Source organism: Colias philodice, chromosome 20 (assembly GCF_061535455.1).
Source record: "Colias philodice isolate Cphi_HAF_F1 chromosome 20, ilColPhil1 Martin Lab GWU primary, whole genome shotgun sequence".
Classification (NCBI taxonomy): domain Eukaryota; kingdom Metazoa; phylum Arthropoda; class Insecta; order Lepidoptera; family Pieridae; genus Colias; species Colias philodice.
Window position 1 is genome coordinate 9,005,231 of NC_143105.1, and position 24,093 is coordinate 9,029,323.

The 24,093-nt window shown below is 32.7% G+C and overlaps 4 protein-coding genes across 4 annotated transcripts; 3 read left to right on the forward strand and 1 right to left on the reverse strand.

Moving 5' to 3' along the window:
- The first annotated feature begins 2,900 nt into the window (after nt 1–2,900).
- On the forward strand, nt 2,901–13,859 carry LOC149479622 (trypsin, alkaline C-like). The gene is made up of 4 exons (XM_089707792.1): nt 2,901–2,937; nt 11,873–12,053; nt 12,419–12,677; nt 13,354–13,859. The coding sequence occupies exons 1-4, from the start codon at nt 2,928–2,930 to the stop codon at nt 13,645–13,647; spliced, it is 744 nt and encodes a 247-aa protein (XP_089563918.1). The 5' UTR covers nt 2,901–2,927; the 3' UTR covers nt 13,648–13,859.
- On the reverse strand, nt 7,395–8,769 carry LOC149479623 (uncharacterized). The gene is made up of 2 exons (XM_089708289.1): nt 8,684–8,769; nt 7,395–7,705 (listed from the first exon to the last, which is right to left on the reverse strand). Exons 1-2 carry the CDS (start codon nt 8,703–8,705, stop codon nt 7,428–7,430), a joined length of 300 nt encoding a protein of 99 aa, XP_089564415.1. The 5' UTR covers nt 8,706–8,769; the 3' UTR covers nt 7,395–7,427.
- Nucleotides 13,860–14,659: 800 nt separating the features above from the next.
- Nucleotides 14,660–16,457, forward strand: LOC149479624 (trypsin, alkaline C-like). Its single transcript, XM_089708318.1, has 4 exons — nt 14,660–14,699; nt 15,005–15,182; nt 15,558–15,816; nt 16,164–16,457. Exons 1-4 carry the CDS (start codon nt 14,660–14,662, stop codon nt 16,455–16,457), a joined length of 771 nt encoding a protein of 256 aa, XP_089564444.1.
- Nucleotides 16,458–18,337: 1,880 nt separating this feature from the next.
- Nucleotides 18,338–20,565, forward strand: LOC149479625 (trypsin, alkaline C-like). Its single transcript, XM_089708319.1, has 4 exons — nt 18,338–18,408; nt 18,731–18,925; nt 19,780–20,038; nt 20,272–20,565. The coding sequence occupies exons 1-4, from the start codon at nt 18,338–18,340 to the stop codon at nt 20,563–20,565; spliced, it is 819 nt and encodes a 272-aa protein (XP_089564445.1).
- Nucleotides 20,566–24,093: the final 3,528 nt, after the last annotated feature.

Sequence of the window (24,093 nt, forward strand, 5' to 3'; positions counted from 1 at the left end):
CATTGGACTAAAATACACATACGTTTATTATTTTTGTGTCCATTTAGCCTGAAATAAACATTCACGTTATTTTTAACCTCAATTAGTTAATGATTCTCTATTTTATAAATATATGTAATAGTATATAAGTTAAATTAACAATACTGGAGAGGAAGGCGTCGATCGTCTCTAGCACAACTCCTAGTTGAGGCGATCGTCCGCGTCGTGTCTAAATTGTTTTTGTTTGTATGTATTGTTTCTAAATAAACGATTTTTATTTATTTTTACTTACGTTAATTTTCCCAGTTACTTAAAACATAACGCAATTGATTAGTTCATATTGTGTTAGTTGGTTTGCTCGTATTTTTTTCTGCTCTACATAATATATGAATTTTAAATTACTAGAGGCAGTTTTGTAAAAAAATAGTGTAATGTATGGTTAAATAAAATAATTTTTAGCGTGACTGTACCGATTGAAAAATTTGCTAGGTTTTGTAGATTTTCTACGCAACTATTCAAGTTTGAATGGCCTATATATTCGTTTGATTCCCATACGAAATATTTTATACCCAGATCGTCAGTGACATACAAGACAAATGAAGTTAGAATTGTTATATATTTAAGTAAAGTGTGAAGTCCCGTGTCCCCGTAGTGGGGTAAGGAGGGGCAGATGCATTATTCATACATCTGTATCACTGATCGATTTTCTTTAGGGACAAGTAGGTGATCAGCCTTCTGTGTCCTGCCAGACCGAGACATTTTTTTTTCTTCGTCTCCACCGGGAATCGAACCCAGGACCCCTCGGTTCTACGCTCAAGCGCCAACCACTGTACCAAGGAGGCGGTCGTTATATATATTTAAGATAGCTGATAAATAAATCTATCCCATTCCGTAAAACGTGACAATTTATTTACACAATACATAGCTATTCGTAAAAATAAATAACATGTCATTTCGCTTTAATATTTCATCTTTGCCTCTAACGATATTTCTCCATTAACATTTTCCCGCCCATCTCACATATAGCGCTGTCTTTGTCACACTAATTTCAGAAACGTACATATGAAAGAGACAGATATAGTTTCAGTGATGACTAATGAATGGAGCGTATGACATGTTTTGTTTCCAAGATATGTTGATTTTCTGAAACGGGTAGCATATAGAGAGGAAAACAGCTTTTGCTTTAGTTTTAAATATGGAACACGCGAAATTAGACCATATTACTATTGGATAATTGATTATAATTGTGTGTATTATATTTTGTCTGAATAACGCAGGTTGTACGTTGAATAATTTATGAAATTATTAATTACTTTAGTTTGAATGTGAAATTTTATAATAACACCAATTCCCTGGAAAGGCTAGGGTATTTTTCAACAATTAAAAAGCTTTTAAAAGTCTATTAATAAACTCCTTTGATATCATTTGTATGGCTGTTGCCGCACGATTTTAGTACTTAATTAAGGTTGCAGCCTTGCAGGTTCGATTTCGTGCCGCACCTTAGACATTTGAAATATAATTAACCAAATGCAACAAACTACTATTGCTTTTTATACGTTGAAAGTCAGTTCTTGTGACTTCTCTATATTCTATTACTATAAGAAAAGTAAAAGAGGATAATATAATACGTTATATTTTTTTGTATGTGAGTTTTGTAAGCGTTCGTGAATATATATTTGTGTATGTTTCTGTATTCCACTCGAGAAATTTGGTTATTTTGGTTCCCTGGGGAAGGCCTAAGTATACCGGTGACCTGAGTCTGGCCTGACGTCGACAATGTTAGATCTATACCTATCCCCGCGGTTTCGCCTACGTAGTCAAAGTAGAAATTCTCATGGGAGTTAGATTTTTTGCCGCGGTAAAGGAAACCTATAAGGTCACACTAGCCTTTTAATTTATTTTATTGAGATAGACAAATCGAAAACATGAAAGAGATACAAACAAATACACTTAGTCTCAGCGAGATGATATATAGCTTCCTTCTATAGCCTTCCTAGATAAATGGGCTATCTAACACCGAAAAAAATTTTCAAATCGGACCAGTAGTTCCCGAGATTAGCGCGTTAAAACAAACAGACAAGCAAACTCTATAGCTTTATAATATTAAGTAAAGATTTTGTTAGGAAACAGAGCATCAATGATAAATGATGCAGTATTCCATTTGAGTTCAGACCAACTTGCGTGGGTAAGCTATTAAATAATCACTTATAATACCACAAGAGCTTCAAAATTATCGGGTATTTTCCGATAGGTTCGTTGCAAACAAATGAAGGAGTCAAGTTTTTAGTCAAGGTTAAAAAATCACGAGCGCGAAGCGCGAGTGATTTTTCCTGAAAAACTTGACGACTTTATTTGTTTGCAGGGAACCTTGAGGGAAATGCCAGATAATTTTGAAGCTCGTGTGGTATTCGGGAGATTATTTTTCCGTCCCAAATGTCGGCCAATAATTTCACAATTTAATTGAACCTGTCAGTTTGACGTCAACGACCAGAGAAAATTTCCAAAAAAATATCAGTATAATACCATGTAGGTTGTACCACGTGACGTCGAATGGTGCAATTCTATTGGTCGATATTTGGGTCGGAAAAATAATCATTGTAAATCAATGAACAAAGCTGTGTGAATTTCCATACAGCTTTTTGAACAATATTTTATAAGCTACATGTTATATTTAGAATCAAGTAGTACTCAGAAAGGTAACCACATCGTAATTGAGAATATACACAAAAGCGTAGAACCGGAAACCTCATACCCAGAGGAGAGGTAAAGCCTCCTCGTACAGTAAATATGGAGCTTTGCGTAACTCTGACTTCCTCTGCGTCAATTTTTGAATGGCTTGTTGGGTCTAAATTAAAAGCTAATAACTCGGTTTAAATGAAATGTAATGTTTAAGAAATATGGTTTTGAAAATAAATATAAAAATAACTTTGGTTTGTATAATATTTTCTATGTTTTACATATTAGTAAATACATTTCGCCAATCATTATACCAATTACTATCCTTTCTGTTTAATATTTACTAACTATCCGTTAGTTTTTCTAAATTTGAAAATTTTAAAAATTAAAATGTAAATAAAATTATGTACTGAAACCTTCTTCTAGCATCCCATAATCCTTTGATGATAAAATGAAAATCGGTGCAATCGTTTTTAGTGTTAATTGCGAACAGGCATACAGACAGAAATTTTATTTAAGTATATTAATAATTTACGAAATTGTTTCTCCATCAGAAATTCAATGCAATTGCTTAACTTCTCTTGTATTGTGAATAGTACATGTAAACTAGCGGTCCGCCCCGGCTTCGCCCGTGGTACCTACATGTTTAAACTATCCTATCTCTCAAGTTGGATCGAACTGCATATGGTGTGCGAATTTTATTATAATCGGTTAAGTGGTTTAGGAGTCCATTGAGGACAAACATTGTGACACGAGATTTATATATATTACGATTTATATCCTTATGTTCTACTCACAAAGACTAAACGTTCCGTGTAATAATTAACAATGTACTTCCTCTCTGAGGCACTGACAGTTTTATTAACATTGCTATCAGTTTAGCTGTTTGTGCCTTGTTCTATGAATAATGTTTATAACCTTTGGATGTGATTTGTAAAGTGTAGGTTGTGTGGGCGTCACACAATATATAACTGATGAAAAAAAAAATGAAAAAAAATGAAAAATTATTTATTTCAGCAAAAACACAGTATGTAACAAAACAAAATTTAACAACATCATATTTTGCTGTCACTTATTATACAATATAATTATTAACTGTAGCTCCCACACTAAGAGAACTTGTGTCGTGGGAGCTGGTACGATTATAAAGAATGGATTTGCTCGTGGTACCGTAATTGTTGATTAAAAAAGATTTATCAGCTCTTAATATTTCCTTGGTAGATAGGAAATATTAGGAGCTGATAATAATGTAAAAGGTAAATTTATATCACAATTCATAGGATATTTATTATACGTTGCAACTTGCATTCATTTATTATAACATTGCAAGTTCATATTGTATAGAATAAAGGATTAAATATATTATATATGATATATTATAGAATATATAGATTATATACCCTCGAAGGAAATACATTGAAACTGTATGGAAAACGGCATTATACATTAATACTCGTCGAAGTAAAACGCTCGAAAATTGTTAAATTATACTTACCTATAGAGTAATAAAGCATCTTAATTATGTAATTGAATTTATGAACGCTTTTAATACAAGCCCTTGAACAAATTAGTTTCGAGTGAAATATTAATTATAATAAATTAAAATAGTTGTTCAAATATATATTTCTAGGACACCTGGGCTAAAACGTAACATCTAAACATATTTTTTTATGAAATAAGCTCAGAATGAACTGTTTTGAGCGTGTATGATATTTATTAGTGTACTATTAAATTACATAACCTTCCTAGAGGATCATTCTATCTATTAAAAAAACTTTCAAAATTCGTTGTGTAGTTTTAAGATTTAAGCATACATAGGGTTGACCAGACCGCGACAGCGACTTTGTTTTATACTATGAAGAGATACAGATAGTCCACTGATATAACATTTATTTAAGCAATTTGGTTTAAGGTGATGAATTAATTTTTCTAACATTTACGGCCCTTTTCAAACCTTCGTAATTTTTATATTATTAAAGTTGTCGTGATGAAAATTCTTGACAAGAAAGTTCAATAGTAACACAATACGTCTACCGTTTTAGAAACATGATTCCATGATATTTTCTCGATAGAAAAAAAATACAAAGTTCTCATTGTTATTTTTTTATAATCTCTGGCATCTTCAAAATAACAAACGTAAAGTTACGACTTTTTGGATATTAACTATAAAATATACAACCTATACGTCTACCGATTTAGAATTTTGAAATATGCGATGGTTTTGAAATAAACAAGAAATACTTGAAATTAGCGCGCGACCAGCCAATATAGCGAGAGCCGCCCTGTACCTTCCTACCCCGATCGCTGCACGAGTCATTCCCGCTACGGCCGTCACACGGGGAACTTGTGTCGCTCGCGCAATCGTAAAAAAGGGTGACAACACGATAAGACATAATGAGACAAATGGGGACAATAAAGAAAATAAGAAGAAGAAACATAAAGGTTGGAGAAAAAAGAATGCTTACAATTGGAACAAATTAATGAAGAAGTTGGTTTTATTTTAAATTTGATGATAATTGTATTATAGACGATGTTTGATATGTACCCCTGTTTTAAGTACATAACGAATGTGTAAGATTTTTTTCATTTATAGCATAGATAATCTTTTCAGAAATCCGGAATCCAGAAGGAAAATAAACCCACTGATTGTTCACAATGTGAACCCACTCCTTCGTAAGTACCTTTATTCAGTCAAAAATGTATGTTATCAACGTTCTACTGGTTTTATCGCATGATTCCATTTTTAGCAAAAAGCAACAAAGTGCAAAGAAATAAAAAATCATGGTGAACTTAGTGGAAGTATGGCGGACGTGATATGGAACAGGAGCTCATTGGAGTAGTATTATATTTAAAAAAAATACGAAAAAATTTAAAGAATTACATTTCTTAGTAGGTGGTAGATAAGTATGTTGTATAAAGAATTTGATGTTGATATTTATTTCATTTATACTTACAACACCTGTGCGGGAAATTGCTTAGTACTAAAACAGGTTTATATTCATATTTACATAGTAATGTGAGTTTTAATTTCGAAAAATTTTGTGTAAGTATATTAAATTGAGTTCGTGGGTGATCTGGAAACACAATTGGGCCCGGAAGATGGCGCTGCAGTCACTCCTCCTAATCACATGAACCGATTTGGATGAATATTTGTGTGCACATTTCATTGTTGTGGGATGATTGGTTGATTCGCTTTCACATTAGCTAATATTATGTATTTTCGTTGTTAGAAAGTAAACTTAATTTAATGTTTATAATACTATTATTATTGGTATAAATAAGCCAGTGTTCGTCTCACATTGCTGTACCTGCCTACCTACCCTACCAGGGCCTAACTTTGTTCTGGCTATTTTATTTTGATTATTTGTAATGAATAATTACAATTATAATAGAGTGCAAAAAATAAATACATGCGTCAATATATTTTGTGTTTTTTTTAAACAATTTTTTTATTTAAAAAAATATCATTCCGACCGCGGCTTTGCCCGCTTGGAATTAGGTTATATCGTGAATCCTGTTTTATCCCACAGAAGTGTTCAGTTCGGATAAAAAGTATCCTATGTGTAAATCCAGGCAATTAGCTATATTTTATCAAAATTGGTAATGTAGTCTTGGCGTGATTAAGTAACAACTAACAAAAAAATATACAAATTAACATCCAAAGTTTCGCATCAGTTTTACTGTATTAGTGATATCTTCCACTCTTGACTTTGACTGAGAAGAATTAGGGTTTATAACTTCTTTCAGAAATAGTACCTTTCATTTCTGGGCATGATGTAATATCTACGTCAGCATCAAATTCTATCTAAATCAATTCAGTAGTCCGCGTTATTGATTACCATTTCATTTTTTCAGAGTAACAATATTTTTTTGTTATTTTAAAGATTATTTATAACCTGTATTATTTTGTAATAAAGTAAACATTACGAAATAATAATAATTATTAATAATGTCTAAGTAGTTGTTGGAAAGAAGATTATTTGTTTATAAGCAAGAAAATAAAACCAATAAATCAACAATTGAATAAATGTATAACAATATTATAACTGTATGACGACTCCATACATGTTTGTCCCGAGTCGGCCAGCGGCAGCGCGGCGAGTTTGCAAGAATGACTTCGCGCACACCCGCGTTCGCGATAGCGAGCTATTAGACTCCGCCCGCCAAGCAGTGGATTTTTTTTTGTGTATCGTCTTAACAAAAAATATTGTCATTTAATAAGATTTTAAGAACTTCTAATTTTCTTTATTTTTTTATGGATTGGAACGCATTTTAGTTTCTTACGTAACCGCTAGAGGTGCTCTATCTAATCGTCATGCAAATACAATAAACATTTTAAGTCTATGATACGGATATAATCAATATCAATCAATGAATAAAATCCAAATCCAAAACAAACAAAACAATTCAGGAAGTTTTATTTACTGTTATTAAATTGTTTGTCCTGGAGTATTTATTTATTTAAATTATAAAAAAAATGTATTAATTTCATCTGAAATATTGGTATACGGATTTAAAACCCAATTATTTAACTAATGTAATATGTGTGTGGAAATTATATTTCAACATGAACTAATTACTCCCAATAATATATTTATGTAGGTATGTAAAAACTATGTACCTATGTATGTGAATTATTTTTAAAATTATTAAAATTATCAATTATACATGCCTACTTCTAGTTATTTCATTTCGTACTTCATTATTACCCTTGTGGTTACCCAAATAAAACACAAAAACATTAACCATAAATTTATTTAACTACCTACTATTTACAGTTCTGTGTGAGGCGACGGGAATTTCTTCAGTACAGCATGGTAAAGGTTATAAAAGGCATAGAAGGAGACGCTCAGGATCACCACCAGGGACCCTCCGAAGACGAAGCTTAGGAAGCTGCCGTCTATCATGTTGGTACCTTCCAGGCTGGGGGCGTGACCTTGGAACAGGTCTTTAGTACCAGATCCAGCTGCTTTTCTTTCTTCCATCATACGTTTCATGGATGATAGACGCTCTTTTAACTCGTCTATCGATTCCATGACATCTTCGGGCTCTGGAAAGAAATTTTAGTAGGATGTTTTTAATGTTTTATGTGTATTGTGTGGGCATTAATTATCTGATATGTTGGTAGTAATAACAGAAAAGGCGATGCTACTGACATATTATATTTATTATTTAAGGTTATAATTTTATCGTATCATGTAATTTATAACAGAATTTACACGAAAAGACTGTTTGTAGCAATAAAAAATATATTTTTAAAACACTAGGTGCTTTAATTAATTATTTGTACCTTTATGAACTTGACATTAAGCGTATTACATGATTTTTTTAGTTAAATTTTTGCGCGGTCTATAAAATCAAATCTAAAATAGGTTCTGTCGTTTTTAAATTGCATATATTTTTTATTACGAATTTAATAGTTAAATAAAATAAAAAGTACATGGAAAATACGCGAAAAGGATCACAGTGACGTGGTTTTAGATAAACTTTTAGGTTCACTTTTAACTGAATGAATTTTTAAGACCAGGTTTTAGTGAATAATAAAGTCTCGAACCGTTAATTGATAATATATATACCCATCATATATACAGTTACCACCTAAATGTATTTAGCTCTAAGGTTAGGTCAAGTTTGATTGAACAAACGAATTTGAATTTGAATTTGAATTTGAAAGAACCAATAGAATCATATTTTATAGCACTGCTTAAAATTATTCAACTTTTCATTCAAAAATAAAGAACTAAAAACACATGATATATCATAACAAAGAGTAGATAATATGTACATTAAGAGGTTATGTTTCTTTGTCTTTACGTTGAAATTTAATTAAAATGAAACATTTGAGAAAGTTGTAATTATTTTAACTGTATTCAGACATTTAATTCGGGAAGGATCTCTAGATCCTGTCTCTGATAAACTTTTAAATACTCACGCAACAAAAACATTATAAACAAGTGAAAAATGTCAAATTAAACACGCATTCTTACATAATAAATAAATGGCACACACAAATCACAGCACTTTATACCTTTTTCTTTTTCCGGCGACATTTCGCTTATAATAATATTGGTATTAATGTTTTGTTTTTTGAAGCCGCTTCGTTTTAGCAATGGCGTCGACGCATGCGCGCTGGAACTCCCTTGTTAGTGCCGTATTGATCCTGTCCCGGGAAACTGGACCTAGGAATAAAATGGAGCTCCAGAAATCACGATTGACTGATTGTCTTTTTAGCTCTTTTACCTAGATTATGTAGGTCGAGATGAATGTATAGATTTATGCTGTGGAGAGGAGTTACAATACTGTTGATGTTTATTTTATTATTTTATTCTTATTTTATTGAGTTCATTTTTAATTAGACAATGTATGATTTCTTTTAATTGTTTTTTTATGTTCAGTTTGCTTGTATGCATGTTATGATTGTACTTCAATGATTCGTAATTTCTTTTCAACAAAATATCTGACGTTGGTTGTCGGGCCTTATTAATTACATATTGTAGAGATTTCAAAACAACAACAAACAACACTTTTCTAAACAAATATACAGGAGCCCGTGTTGAACAAGGCCTATATCTAATAGTGGACGTAATGGAAATGCTGAAACAACAAAGTCCCTTACAAAATGGGTACCCATTCTCTTCTTTCGGATTTTCGAATTTATATATTAAAAAAAAATTCTAAAACCACGCAGGTACTAAATCTTGATTTAACCCTGCACTGAACTTAACCAATTTAAAGTTTGTTATGTGCCACCGTTGTGATGTTGTAACTTAATGCTGTACGTTAACTTGGATAACTTATACAGGCGAATCTTAAAGTTACCTAATTGCTTCCTCATTAGAAATCTGTAAAATTTCTAATAAGTAAAGAGAACTGCTTAGTACCCGAATACAACGATGGTAGCCGATGTGCTTATGTTGACTTATCTTTGTTCCAAATTTCATGCAGATCCATTCAAATTTCAAACATCGAAACATTCGCATTTATCAATTGCTTTTAGAAGAAGTCTAATTGAATAAATGAATGTTTAAGTTTAAGTGTCGAGGGCATAATTAATGTCTGTGGTTGTTCATCATTGCAGATGTTTGTTCGTAATTGCCGTTTGTCGGTCATCAAAGGAACATGAGCCAATGTGCAAACTACCACATATTGTGACACTGATTGGCAGCAATGATGGTCCATCATTTGATGGGCCAACGCTGTCTATTGTGAAGAGGGCCCATAATATTATATAGTTAGAAAAATATGATTGATCAATTTTCCATGTTACATTTTTAATTACATACACTAAAAATACAATATTTTCATAAGCTGAATTATTTTAACAAAATTCGTCAAAATTACGAACACGGATATCGTTAACATTAGATTAATAATTAATAATTACATTTAATAAAAAAATTGTGGCAAATATTATATTGTTATCGATTGATAATTAAAAAATATCGATAATATATGGATTAACATCACGCGACCTGTAATGAAGTTAAAACCCTACCTATTAATTTAAATGTTGGATGGTATTTACCATTTTTTGATAATAATGCAAATAAAAAATACTTTTCCTTACCAAGCTGCTTACTGCCTAATTGGCGACTTTAATCAGAAAACTCCTAATAAAATAATAATATTCAACATGTGAGTCAGCAAAGATAAATAAAAAGAAAAGAGTGGAAAACACCTTTATGAATACCAGAAAACCCCAGGTCTCAAATTATCTTTGTAGCAAATTTCATCCAAATCCGTTCAGCGGATTAGGCGTGAAGAAGACACAGACAGACAGAGTTACTTTCACATTAATAAATTAGTAGGAAAAATGAACACATAATTTGTAACATTTACGTCTACGAAATAAAAATGTAATACAACGAGAAATATATAACAAAAAAATTAAAATGGCATTGAATTTTTATTACCTAACAATACAAAAAATATTGTTTAAATTATTTTAATTAAACACGATATTTTTTACACATATATAAGTAGATTGGATTTGGAGGAAAAGCCTTTGAAAGTAATGTAAACACTATTAGAAACAATTTTATCGCAAAATTAATAAAAATTGATTCATAATAATAATATTATCGTCGATACATCGATCAATATCAATAAAACTTTATTATATTATATTTATGTTTAATCCATAGGATAATAGGATTACTAACTCAGATAATCATTATTTATCTTAAAATATTTAATCCTATGAATTATCCAAGTATTTAAATACGAAGAATGCACAAATGATTTCACAGAAGTATTCAATATATCAATATGGTGTCCTACCTACCTCTTGGTCTGCTGCTTTTAGTGGGTAAGTAATATAAATTATATTTCGCTTACTATTTCCATATACAAATATGTTACCTACTAATTATGCGCAGTCGTTTGTTTTAGCCTTTTTTGAAGTCATTTAATAATTCGTAAATAATAATGCTAATGCGTAACGTAATTAAATTACTGGTTTAAAGGAACATAAAATTTATACTTTAAATTTCATTTTGACTTCGAGCTAAATTATTTTCAAATTGCCTAAATTAATAAATACCTATATTCTACGCCTTATTTTTTCAAATATTTTAAGCATACACCGTGGCAATCTAGTATGATTTTTTTTTTAATTTTAGATAGGTATAGGTACATTATTTCAAAGTCTCTAATAAAACTGTATCCATAGAACTTATGTTAATTTTTTTTGTGCAATTTTCATAGCTGTAGCATTGCTATTTCAATTTCTTTCTTTCTCATAATAATCTCTATTTGCCATCTGCAGTACTTATGTGCATGTGATTCTTGCTCTGCTTTTTTACACGCTTTAAATTAGCTTCACCTGTATGTTTGTAACCGACTTCTTTGGGCGCGATTTTGACCCACTTTAAACGGCCAGATTTCGTTCAAACTTTGTAGATTTATTGAGGACCGATGACAATACACTAATTTGATCAAAAATTTCTATTTTTTAGTTTCGGTTTTCTATAAAAAGCGTGTTTTTTAGTTTTTTTTTTAACTATTATTATTATTTACTAGCGGTCCGCCCCGGCTTCGCCCGTGGTACATGTTTACGTTTTCTCTACATAAGAACCATCCTCGTACTTCAAGGAATATAATAAAAAAAGAATTATCGAAATCGGTTCAGCCGTTCTCGAGTTATGCGCTTACCAACACATTTAGCGATTCATTTTTATATATAAGATAAATAGGAATAATTAATTTTCATTTATTTCAGCAACCGCCTACGCCAAATCCCCGTTCATTGTTGGTGGTCAGGACACCACTATTGAAAGATACCCTTCCCTAGTTCAAGTGGAATACCTGAAAAGCTGGGGCTCCTGGAACCAGGAATGTGGAGCCAGCATTCTGACTAGCTACTGGATCCTATCTGCTGCACACTGCTTCGAGGGATGGTGAGTATTTCTTAATATTAACAGATGAATGCTTTATACATAGATAATAATATTATAAACTTGTTATATAGAGATAATTTTACTATGAAGGATTCCTATGACGTTTTACATATTTCATTAATCAAAATTTCATATTTTGATTAATCGTAAAAATTAATTAAACATTTATATAACTCTAGTTTTGGACGAAGTAATACGTATTTAACACAATATTGAAAGTCTGAAGTTTAAAAAAGGTTTGATAATCCTTTACACCAGAAAGCATTTTAACACAAACTAGTTAAATTATATAGAGATTTTCACATAGATCATATTACCCATTTAATATTGCATATCCATTAATGCTGTAACATACTCCATTCCAGGACATACAGAGCTGCCAACACACGTATCCGTGCCGGAGCCACCTTCCGTCACACAAGCGGGAGCGTTCACAATGTGGACTTCGAGCGAAACCACCCCGACTACGGCAGGGCTTCTAGATACGACGCCGACATCAGTGTGATCAAGCTGCGCACTCCCATCACCTTCACATCATCTATCCAGAGATGTACTATTGTAAACCAAGGCTTCGTCGTTCCTGACAACACTGCTGTCATCCACGCTGGTTGGGGTACCACACGGGTAAGAGAAATGTTAAAGACTTTTTGAAAGTTGAATTAAATCATTCCTGTAGTTATTTGTAAATTTGTCTTTGTTAGAAGAATGAAATAGATAGCGTTAAATAGTTTGTATCATTCTTATAGTACATGTTAAGTGGATATAATTGTTTGACTTCATCTATCTGCAAAAACATAACGTTACGCGCTGCGAAGAGACGTCGCTTCACTGTGTGTTTTCTATCGCATCTACAATGGGGAGTGCTCTGAGGAGCTGTTTGGAACAATACCTGCCGCTGAGTTCCATCACCGTACTGCACGCCGCAAACTCAAATACCACCCACACCACCTTGACTCCTGGCGATCGACAACTGCGCGCTTCAAAAGAAGCTTCTTTCCGCGCACAACGAGTTTATGGAATGAACTTCCTCATGCGGTGTTTCCAAACGGTTACGACTTAGGGACCTTCAAGAAAAGAGCGTACCTTAAAGGCCGGCAACGCACTAACAATGTCCCCGGCATTGCTGGTGCCTATGGGCGACGCAGTGCACTCAACATCAGGTGACGCGTCTTCTCTGTTGCCTCCTCTTATATAAAAAAAAAAAAAAACGTTACGTTCAATGTCTTCTTATTCAGAATTTCAGTATAGACATTATGATCCCAATTTTCTCCCAGATAATAATGAAACTTTTTCTCTCCAGTTCCAGGGTCAGGCGTCCCACGTCCTCCAGCACGTTACCATCAACGTGATCAACAGATCCCTTTGCGCTCAACGCTATGGTGGTAATACCATCACTAACAACATGATCTGCGCTGGTATCCTGAACGTTGGCGGTCGTGACGCTTGCCAAGGGGACTCCGGTGGTCCCTTGTACGCTGGCAATGTTGTTGTAGGTGTTGTTTCCTTTGGAAATGGATGCGGTGACGCTTTCTACCCCGGTGTCAGCACTCAAGTATCTTCCTACACCAACTGGATCCTATCCACCGCTCGTTAATTCCTACTTTGATCTTACTAATCTAGTTTCAGTAGTTATGTTTTTGTTTATTCCTCTTTTATACTAGTATTTAAGTTTACTTTGTATAATATGGGCTATCAAACTTGTGAGTTTGTCTTCCAAAATAGTTGAACTATTTCAGAGGACAGCTTAGAAATCATCGTCAGTCATTAAGGAATAATAAAAATGGTTTTCTGCTGTATCTACCATGTAATATATTATGTTATAATAAATCTTGTGAAATAGTTTACGTCTGTTTTATTTGTTTGCATAAAGATCGATATCGTTTAGATATCTTATTATTTTTTAAGGAAACACCATATCATTAATACACAAACACGCCTTTAAGTACCAGATTAAGATTAATTAACAATGATTAATGATGGATTTGGATTTCCCATACAAATTTTAACATTTACCGCATAGATATCAACGATTGTAAGGTAAGTACATAGTTGCTGATTAAATTAATCCAGGGATATTTTTTAATACTTCAACATCATATTTTTTAATTGTTAAGTTTTGTGTAGTGCCTGCAAATGGCATAACTGCGAAAAAAGTTCTGTCTGCTATAAATAGGAGATATAGATTAAAATTTTCAGAAAAAGTCGTTAATATCGTATCGGTCATTTTTATTTGATAAATTACTTGAAAATGGATCGATTTACGTTATAATATAATTCTGAAACTATTCGTTCAACAATGGTATAGATATTCATTAAAATATAAATTCACGAAGAAAAAGTTTTTAAGTTTGATATCTTATTATATCAAACGTGAAGTTAAGGATCCATATAGTTATCGGAAAAATTTGGTCAATTATTTCAGTGTTTTATCAGGAAATAGCAATTATAATTTATAACACAGTTTTGTTTAATCCCCTTTGTAAGTACTAGGATTAGTAAATTTGATTGTAATAATACTTTATCTTATTAATTATCCACGTAACGGGTATTTAAATATCAAGTTTAGGAAAAATATTTTAAATAGAAGCGAACTTTAAAATAATAATATGGTGTCCTATTTAACTTTCGGTTTGCTACTATCAGTTGGTAAATATTAATTTTATTTATTTTATCAATGTTTAATAAATTATTTGATTTCTTATTTTAATGTGGTTTTATTCCTTGTGTATAGTTAAATTTTTAATTAGCAACTATGCACAATTATCTTAGATACTTCTGATCCGATTTCGGGATTGCCCAGATTGACTTATGATATCTATAGCTTTTAAGATAACAATTTTTAAAATCAATTTAGTAGTTTATAAGCTACATCTTAACAAACACATAAATAACTCTTTAAACTGAGACATTCATTTACTGTAATAATTGCATAAACTTTTCATACATTTCAGCAACCGTCCATGCCAAAACCCCATTTATTGTTGGCGGTCAGAACACCCGAATTGAAAACTATCCCTCGCTAGTTCAAGTGGAATATTATTTGGGCTGGGGCTTCTGGAACCAGGAATGTGGAGCGAGTATCCTGACTACTTACTGGGTGCTGTCAGCCGCTCACTGCTTCGAGGGTTGGTAAGTATTCAGTCATCATTAACCTATTTTGTTTTACTGCAGAGGAACGCTCCAAAAACACGTCGCAAATATGTAAGATAAAAGTTTATAAATAAAAATATAGTAGATATAAAACATTCAGTCAGATTTTAATATACTAGCCACTCCTCCCTTCATTACCTAGGATTAATTTAATATATTTTATTTTTTTTTCATTGGACATAAAAAAAATCAAGTAATTTACTAATAATGTCAAAGAAAGAAGCGATATTCCAAATAGTTTAAAGCTAATGAAAATTCACTTTTATGTTGAATTAATTGATGTTATAATTTCACATTTTTGCCTTTGTTACTTTGAAGATAATAATATTAATTTATTATATTTTATTGTTTCAGGACTTACAGCCGCCAAAACACACGTATTCGGGCAGGTGCTACCAACCGTCACACTGGTGGGAGTGTTCATAATATCGACTTCGAACGTAACCACCCTGATTACGGAAGAGCGTCCAAATATGACGCTGACATTAGCGTCATCAAGCTACGCACTCCTCTAGTATATTTTGCTACTGTACAAAGATCTACTATTGTATCACAAGGCTTTGTTTTACCGGATAACCTGCCTGTGGTCCACGCTGGATGGGGAGCTACTAGTGTAAGAGAGTTTGGAATATTTTTGTCAATTTAATTGCGATTTTCATCTACTCGGACCAAACGGCCGATAAAATCTTTATTTGACAATTAACGTTTGCCTAATAGAACAGCTTATTAAAAAGTAGCAAGAATTTGGTTGTAAATTACATATTTTCTTTGAAGTGAAATTCCAATTATAGTAATTTCAATGGTTCAATATTACACAACAGTTTAATAGCCGTGTTAAGGAACTTTGACTACGTTCTTAACAACATGAACATAGTCGAAGTTAAGTCAATCCAAAGGTGGTCTGAAGAGTCAGACCTTGCTGAATGTAAATACTAATACTTAAATTAAATAATTTTTCAGTTGAACGGCGAGCCATCCGTGGTCCTTCAAGACGTTACCATCTATGTGATTAACAGAAACCTTTGCGCTCAACGCTATGGTGGTAACACCATTACTGCCAACATGATCTGCGCTGGTATCCTGAATGTTGGTGGTCGTGACGCTTGCCAAGGGGACTCTGGTGGTCCCTTGTACGCTGGCAATGTTGTCGTTGGTGTTGTTTCCTTTGGAAATGGATGTGCAGACGCTTTCTACCCCGGTGTCAGCACACAAGTGTCATCGTATACTAACTGGATTGTGGCTAATGCTCGTTAATAAATATATTTAATAGGCGCGTTGTTTTATTATTCACTTCATTCCAACTTAGGCTGGGGTAGAAGCCTTCAAAAATAATGAAAAGATAAAAAAAATCGCAGTCGGATGAAACTCATTAGAAAAGGAGGGGAATATGATGAAAATAAAAGGAAAAATAAATTACGGTCAATCCGAGTTCGGGAAGTGGGAGGGGGGAGCTTTTAAGAGAAAAAATGGTTTCTCCTGATTTCCGACAAAACTACAAGTCCTATAGAAAAAAGTTCAATGGCAAAGTTGTAGGTAATTAAAAGTTCTACAACTTTTGTATTCACAATTTTTTCACATAACCTCAAAATTTAGGTGAAAAATTCAAAAAACCAAGTTTTTGGTCTTTTATTTTTATCTACTTCAAAATTTATTTTTTTCTACGAAATTTGGTGGAAACTTACTTTATTATGTCCCAAATACACTGTAATTTATTTGATTGAAAATATTTATTTTTTCGCCTTATTTTGAATTAATACCAAAAAAACAACCTAATTTTCAATCGAAAAGTCACCCGTCAAAATATCAGCTTTTTTTCAAAAACTTGGGGTGCCTTTTATTCATTGAAATCTCTACTTTCATATGGTGTAAAAAAAAATAAACACCACTATAGTAAATGTTCTCAGGAAATTACAATCAGAAAAAACAAACAGTGTGATAATGAGCTTTTACTAAATCAGGCACACTTCTTGAACTCTATATCTTCTCTTGTATCGGCTTTTCGGTAATATTTCAAAAGAAAAATAATTATCTGTTCTAAGTTTAATATTTTACAGCATATTCAAAAGCAAAATGATGTCGATAAAAACATTTCAGGTAGTTCGAGAAGTGTGCCTGATTTAGTAAAACCTAATTTTCAGACTGTTTGTATGCATTTCCTGAGAACATTTACTATGGTGGTGTTTATTTTTTTTTACACCATATGAAAGTAGAGATTTCAATGAATAAAAGGCACCCCAAGTTTTTGAAAAAAGCTTATATTTTGACGGGTGACTTTTCGATTGAAAATTAGGTTGTTTTTTTGGTATTAATTCAAAATAAGGCGAAAAAATAAATATTTTCAATCAAATAAATTACAGTGTATTTGGGACATAATAAAGTAAGTTTCCACCAAATTTCGTTGAAAAAAAATAAATTTTGAAGTAGATAAATATAAAAGACCAAAAACTTGGTTTTATGAATTTTTCACCTAAATTTTGAGGTTATGTGAAAAAATTGTGAATACAAAAGTTGTAGAACTTTTAATTACCTACAACATTGCCATTGAACTTTTTTCTATAGGACTTGTAGTTTTGTCGGAAATCGAGAGAAACCATTTTCTTCTCTTAAAAGCTCCCCCCTCCCGCTTCCCGAACTTGGATTGACCGTAATTTATTTTTCCTTACATTTTTATCATATTCCCCTCCTTTTCTAATGGGTTTCATCCGACTGCGATTTTTTTTTGTTTCAAAAATTATAATAAGAAAACGTTAACGTCAGATAATATTTTCTAAGATAAGATAATTGTTATTTAATCATAATTTGACTGAAAAATTTGGTAATCTAGTATTGTATTTGGGCATTTTTGGCAGTGAAGATGCGCAAGTACCTTTGTGTGGGTCAGCAGAAATAGCATTACTGATTGGATTATAAATAATATTGAACAATTTTAATCGTGCAATGATACATTCATTTTTAATTATTATAAACTGTTCTGAGCCATCAAATCATATCGTAGAAACCTTTATCCATGTTTTGGAAAATCCGGAGATAATAATATATACTAGCCTTAAACAACAACTGGATTTAATCGCAATTCGATATAATTATCGATACATGCAATCTACATATTTGGAGAATCTTTATAAATAATGAAAATGCAATCTTATCGAAATTATAAGTATGCAGGTATCATACTTGCTACTATTGGGGGTGCTGTTTACAGCAGGTAAATTGATAATAATATAATTTTGATTAAAATATTTGTACCCATTTACATTTTTCACCTTCTGATTACCCCTTTAACCCATTGAGCACCGAACGGCCAGATCCGACCGCGACACAATAGGTTTTCTATTGTGTCTGTGATTCCGGGGCCTGATGGATTAATATTCTGTTTTATTGCTCGTTATTTCATTTTATTATCTTTATAAAAGTCTCGAGTGGGATAGTCACATTTTTATAAAATTTGTATTTCAATTCATCACCATTTTTATCTATTTCATATTTACCTTCAATTGGTATTTTATTGGTGAATTATATTAATAAAGAATCTTATTTGCAGCATCTTCTCAAGCTGAAAGTCCATTTATTGTCGGTGGACAAGATACCACAATTGAAAAATATCCGTCTCTAGTACAGATAGAGTTTTATTTCCCTTGGCTCGGACTTTGGGATCAGCAATGCGGTGGAAATATTCTTACTTCTTATTGGCTTCTTACTGCTGCGCACTGCTTTAATGAATGGTAATTATAATTTTATTTCTGACTAGCGGTCCGCCCCGGCTTCGCCCGTGGTACATATTTACGTTTTCTCTACATAAGAACCATCCTCGTACTTCAAGGAATATAATAGAAAAGAATTATCGAAATCGGTTCAGCCGTTCACACGTGATGCCGTGACAACGCGAAACGGGTGCGGACCCGCCGCCTCTTTATAGCTCCCGCCGCGAAGCGCGTCGAACGCGGCAACTGATACACAAAAATAATCCTTATGGCATGTAATTCACGCGCGATGACTTATAGCGTATTTCATGTATAACTTTGGTGTTTCTACACCGATTTACATGATTCTTTTACTATAACCTGCCCAGGAGTATGAAGAATAATTGTGCCAAATTTCGTTAAAATCCGTCGTGTAGTTTTTGTTTCTATAACGAATATACAGACAGACAGACAGACAGACAGACAAAAATTTTACTGATTGCATTTTTGGCATCAGTAGCGATCCCTTATCACCCCTTCATAGTTTTTTTTTAAATATATTTCATGTACAGAATTGGCCTCTCTACAGATTTATTATAAGTATAGATAACCTACAGTACGTCTCATAAATTCACGGATCATAAATCTTATATACTAAGTATCGTTATTTTATTTATCGTATTTTTTATTAAAGATCTGATTTTATCAGTTGACTAGCTGTGCCCCGCGGTTTCACCCGTATCGCTTCGCTCCTGTTGGTCTTAGGGTGATGGTATATAGCCTATACCGAAAGAATTTTTCAAATCGGACCAGTAGTTCCTGAGATTAGCGCGTTTAAACAAACAAACAGCTTCAGCTTTATAATATTAGTATAGATTTAACTTAATCTATTACAGGTGGTATGATCCTAAGAACACCCGTATACGAGCTGGTTCCTCTTACCGTCATACTGGTGGAAGCGTGCACTACGTAGACTTTGAACGCAATCATCCAGACTACGGAAAACTTTCAAGCTATGACGCCGATATTGCTGTCTTTAAACTGCTCACCCCTCTCGTCTACTCACCATCTATACAGAGAGGAGTTATTGTCAGCAAGGGTTTTGTTTTACCTGACAATTTTCCTGTAGTTCACGCTGGATGGGGCACTATTCATGTGAGTATCTACATGGTTACAGAAACCTTGTTTTTGAACCTTATATTTTCTATGAAGTGAAGTTTGATAGCGAAGTATCTCGAATGGCGTCCGTTTTTAATTACTCACAACCATTATCTCGAAGCATAATCTTCATTATTTACAACCTATGTTATCATACGAATATATACCTTTATCAATTTCTGATTCATTGAATGCATTCAAAACTAACTTATTCATATTTCACATTACAGTACAACGGGCCATCATCTCACGTACTCCAAGATGTTACAATCACCACGGTGAACAGAGATGTGTGTGCTTCGCGTTATGGACCAAATACAATCACTGAGAACATGATCTGTGCTGGTGTCCTCGACGTGGGTGGTCGTGACGCTTGCCAAGGAGACTCCGGTGGACCGATGTATGCTGATGACGTCATAGTTGGCATCGTTTCCTTTGGAATGGGCTGCGCTGATCCTAGACACCCTGGCGTCAGTGCTTCTGTCGCATCTTACACTGATTGGATTATTGAAAATGCACGATAAATAAAGGCATATGAATATAAAAATACGTTGTTTTATTATTATCTACTGTATACATGTTAGTTAAAACATATTTTATTACCGTGTGATAAAATATGTTTTAACTAACACTGAACACAAGAACACTGTTTATGAGTCTTTTATTGTTTATTTTTTTGTTGAAAGCAGTGATAGATTTAATATTTATTCAAATAATTATTAAATCTATCACTGGTTTTTTAAATAACTTACACACAAGCAAATTAGTAAGGAAATATAAGAAGCTAAGGAAAAAACCTAGGTTATAAGGTCGAAAGTGTCTTTGTTTGTCTTTCTTTAGAAATGGTGTAATATTAATCGTACCCTTAATGTGTTACTAGCCTAATGCATACTTTTATTATCATATTACATATATATAAATCTCGTGTCACAATGTTTGTCCTCAATGGACTCCTAAACCACTTAACCGATTATAATAAAATTCGCACACCATGTGTGCAGTTCGATCCAACTTGAGAGATAGGATAGTTTAAACATGTAGGTACCACGGGCGAAGCCGGAGCGGACCACTAGTATCTATACATATAAGACCAAAAAGTAAGAGTGGTAAAGCACCCTTACGACTGTGTTTTCTTGATGACATGCCTTTCGCGGAAGATGTTCCAAAAAAAGTATAATAAGCAATTATAAATTATAATAGTAAACAATAAAACATATTTTATCTATACATGGACAGTAGTAGGAATTGTTATCATAACAAACAAATCGGGAAGGAGGAAGTGAGTCATATCAATTCGTTGAAATGATAATCCCATTTAAACAAATTGAATAATCTTAATTTAAAAAACAAAGGTATCGTGAATCATGCTTTATCCACACTGAAAAGCGCGGTAGATTTAGTGAGCAATGTGGGAAAATTGTGAGGTATTACAAAACCTTTATTGACAACTAGCTGTGGTCCGGTTTTGCTGGTGCTCCGCTCCTGTTGGTCTTAGCGAGATGATATAATATAGCCTATAGCCTTCCTCGATGAATGGGCTATCTAACACCGAAAAAATTTTTCAAATCGGACCTGTAGTTTCCGAGATTAGCGCGTTCAAACAAACAAATAAAATATTAGTATAGAGTATAAAGATTTAGTTCCTTTTTGTGGTGTTAGAAGTTTCAAATACAAAAAATTAAAATAGAAAGAACTAGAAAATATAATATACCGAGACTAAAAAGAGGACAAAGAAGTATGAAAACTAAAAGTTAAAATTGTATGTATTAATAATCAAAAATAAACGTTGTTTCTAAATAATAATAGGTAATATTTTTTCCTAGCAAGTAGACCTTTATTAATGCATTTTTTTTTAATTTATGCAGCATTTCAAATTGGTATACTATGAATAATTACATTTTTCGATTGAATGGTCTGTTGTAAAGGTCTTATTAATGTTACAATTAGCATAGAATTGATAAAAGATCTTTGATATGATTTTTCATTCATAAATAATTAAATTATTCTGTCGTTGTCCTATACATTCTGGATTCTCGGTTGTTATCAAGTATCAAGATATTCGTTACCTATTTAATAAATAAAATCAGTTGTATTTTTCAATTAAAATTAGAACTGTTTATAAATAAATAAATAAATAAAAATATCTTTATTTCACAACCACAATTACAAAATATACAAAAACGATGGTCCCGTACTAGACTATAGTCTGTATTACGGGTACCGATGTCCTTCCATGTTACAGTTGAGAAATATAGTGACGTAATTTAAACAGAGAATAAAGTAAAAAAAAAAAAATATATATAATGTAAAAGTTGTGTCTGTGGGTGTGTTTGTGAGTGTATGAGTGTGTGAGTGTGAGTGTGTGTGTGTGTGTGTGAAATGTCTTACGTGTGTGCATGATTGGAGGAGTGTGGGTTCATGTAATGGTAGAAGAGCATGAGTAGAATGTGTTTACGTTTGAATAACTTATATAGACTCTCACGTTAACAGCGGGTTTTAGAGATAATTACATTTTCTGTGTAGTAGTAATCCTTTGAGAGCAGCCATTTAGTTATAGTTTTTTTACTTTTATATCGTGATAAATTAAATATTTTCAACTCTTTATTTATTACATTATATAAGTGTGGTCCCAAATATAGAAATTGCCTACGGAAAAAGGTCGTATTGAAAGTTTGATGTTTTACTACATCTCTAGTTGAACGCTGAGTTAAGTTTATGTTACAGAAACTTACATTAATGTTTATTAGATTATGGAATTTAAGGACAGTGTCTAATATATAGAGTTGTCTAATAGATAATACATTGAATAAATTATATATATCCTTTGTGGGAAAACGAACTGGCTTAAAAGCTGACACCTTAAGTATTGACCTCTGGCATCTCTCTAAAGGTAGAAGAATAGTTTTATGAGTGCCACCCCAAGCTACAATACAATACCTAAGTATACTCTGACAGAGAGAAAGATAAACAGTTTTAAGTAGGTTAAGTTCAGCTACCTGTCGTAGTTTTTTAAAGGTCCAGATCAGTTTCCGAGTACGAGAACACAAATTATCGATATGCAATTGCCACGTCAGACGGGAGTCTAGAATAACCCCTAGGTACTTAATATTATTAGCAATCTCAATTGTATGACAAGAACACAAACTTATGTTGTTATAATTACAAGTATGAGCTTTGATTGAGAGGTCGATCGGCAAAACATCATTTTTTAAACTGAAGTTAATACACTTAGTTTTTTTAAGGTTTATTGTGAGCTTATTACAACGAAGCCAGTCCAGTATGATTTGAAAACCACTTTGCGCGTTGTGAAAAACATGCCTCCAACTTGTACCATTAAAAAGCAGGACCGTGTCATCCGCGAATGTAATTATTTTACAGCAGTTTAAATTTAGAAGACACAGATCGTTAATGTAGGCTAAGAATAGACTAGGTCCGAGTACACTGCCTTGCGGAACGCCATAAAATACAGGCATATCGGTGCTCACAAGATTATTTATTTTAATTCTTTGAGTTCTGGCAGTTAAATAATCAGTAAAAAGATCAAGTGCAACCCCGCGTATTCCAAAACTTTCCAATTTAGACAAAAGGATGGGAACAGAAACAGTGTCGAAAGCCTTGGTTAAGTCGAGGAAAATGCCTATACATTTTTCTCTTTTATCTAGCCTATTGGTTATATAATTAGTTAAGTCCAATACTGCTCCCTCTGTAGATTTATCCGCCTGAAAACCAAATTGATTTTGAGCTATAAGCTTGTTAATAGTAAAAAAGTTCATTAATCTCTTATTTATAATTTTCTCGAAAATTTTACTGAAAACTGGTAAAACTGATATAGGTCTATAGTTTTCGACACTGTTCCTGTCACCGCCCTTAAATACCGGGGTTATGAGAGATTTCTTAAAATAGTTAGGGAAACTACCAGTTTCAATGGATAGGTTGAAAATTTTAGTTAGTGGCTTAGCCAAAATATTTTTGTTCATTTTGATTAAATGGGTAGGTATACCATCCCAGCCAGTAGCAGAATCATTTTTTAAATTATTTATTATTGATAAAAT

Excerpts from the sequence above, each read along its gene's own strand:
- LOC149479623 (XM_089708289.1), bottom strand. The coding sequence starts at position 8,705 with ATGTCGCCGGAAAAAGAAAAAG. Across the intron at positions 7,706-8,683 it reads GTCGCCGGAAAAAGAAAAAG|AGCCCGAAGATGTCATGGAA; the intron begins GTATAAAGTGCT and ends ATTTCTTTCCAG.
- LOC149479622 (XM_089707792.1), top strand. Across the intron at positions 12,054-12,418 it reads GCACACTGCTTCGAGGGATG|GACATACAGAGCTGCCAACA; the intron begins GTGAGTATTTCT and ends ACTCCATTCCAG. Across the intron at positions 12,678-13,353 it reads CTGGTTGGGGTACCACACGG|TTCCAGGGTCAGGCGTCCCA; the intron begins GTAAGAGAAATG and ends TTTTCTCTCCAG.
- LOC149479625 (XM_089708319.1), top strand. The coding sequence starts at position 18,338 with ATGCAATCTTATCGAAATTATAAGTATGCAGGTATCATACTTGCTACT. Across the intron at positions 18,926-19,779 it reads GCGCACTGCTTTAATGAATG|GTGGTATGATCCTAAGAACA; the intron begins GTAATTATAATT and ends AATCTATTACAG. Across the intron at positions 20,039-20,271 it reads CTGGATGGGGCACTATTCAT|TACAACGGGCCATCATCTCA; the intron begins GTGAGTATCTAC and ends TTCACATTACAG.
- LOC149479624 (XM_089708318.1), top strand. The coding sequence starts at position 14,660 with ATGGTGTCCTATTTAACTTTCGGTTTGCTACTATCAGTTG. Across the intron at positions 14,700-15,004 it reads CGGTTTGCTACTATCAGTTG|CAACCGTCCATGCCAAAACC; the intron begins GTAAATATTAAT and ends CATACATTTCAG. Across the intron at positions 15,817-16,163 it reads CTGGATGGGGAGCTACTAGT|TTGAACGGCGAGCCATCCGT; the intron begins GTAAGAGAGTTT and ends ATAATTTTTCAG.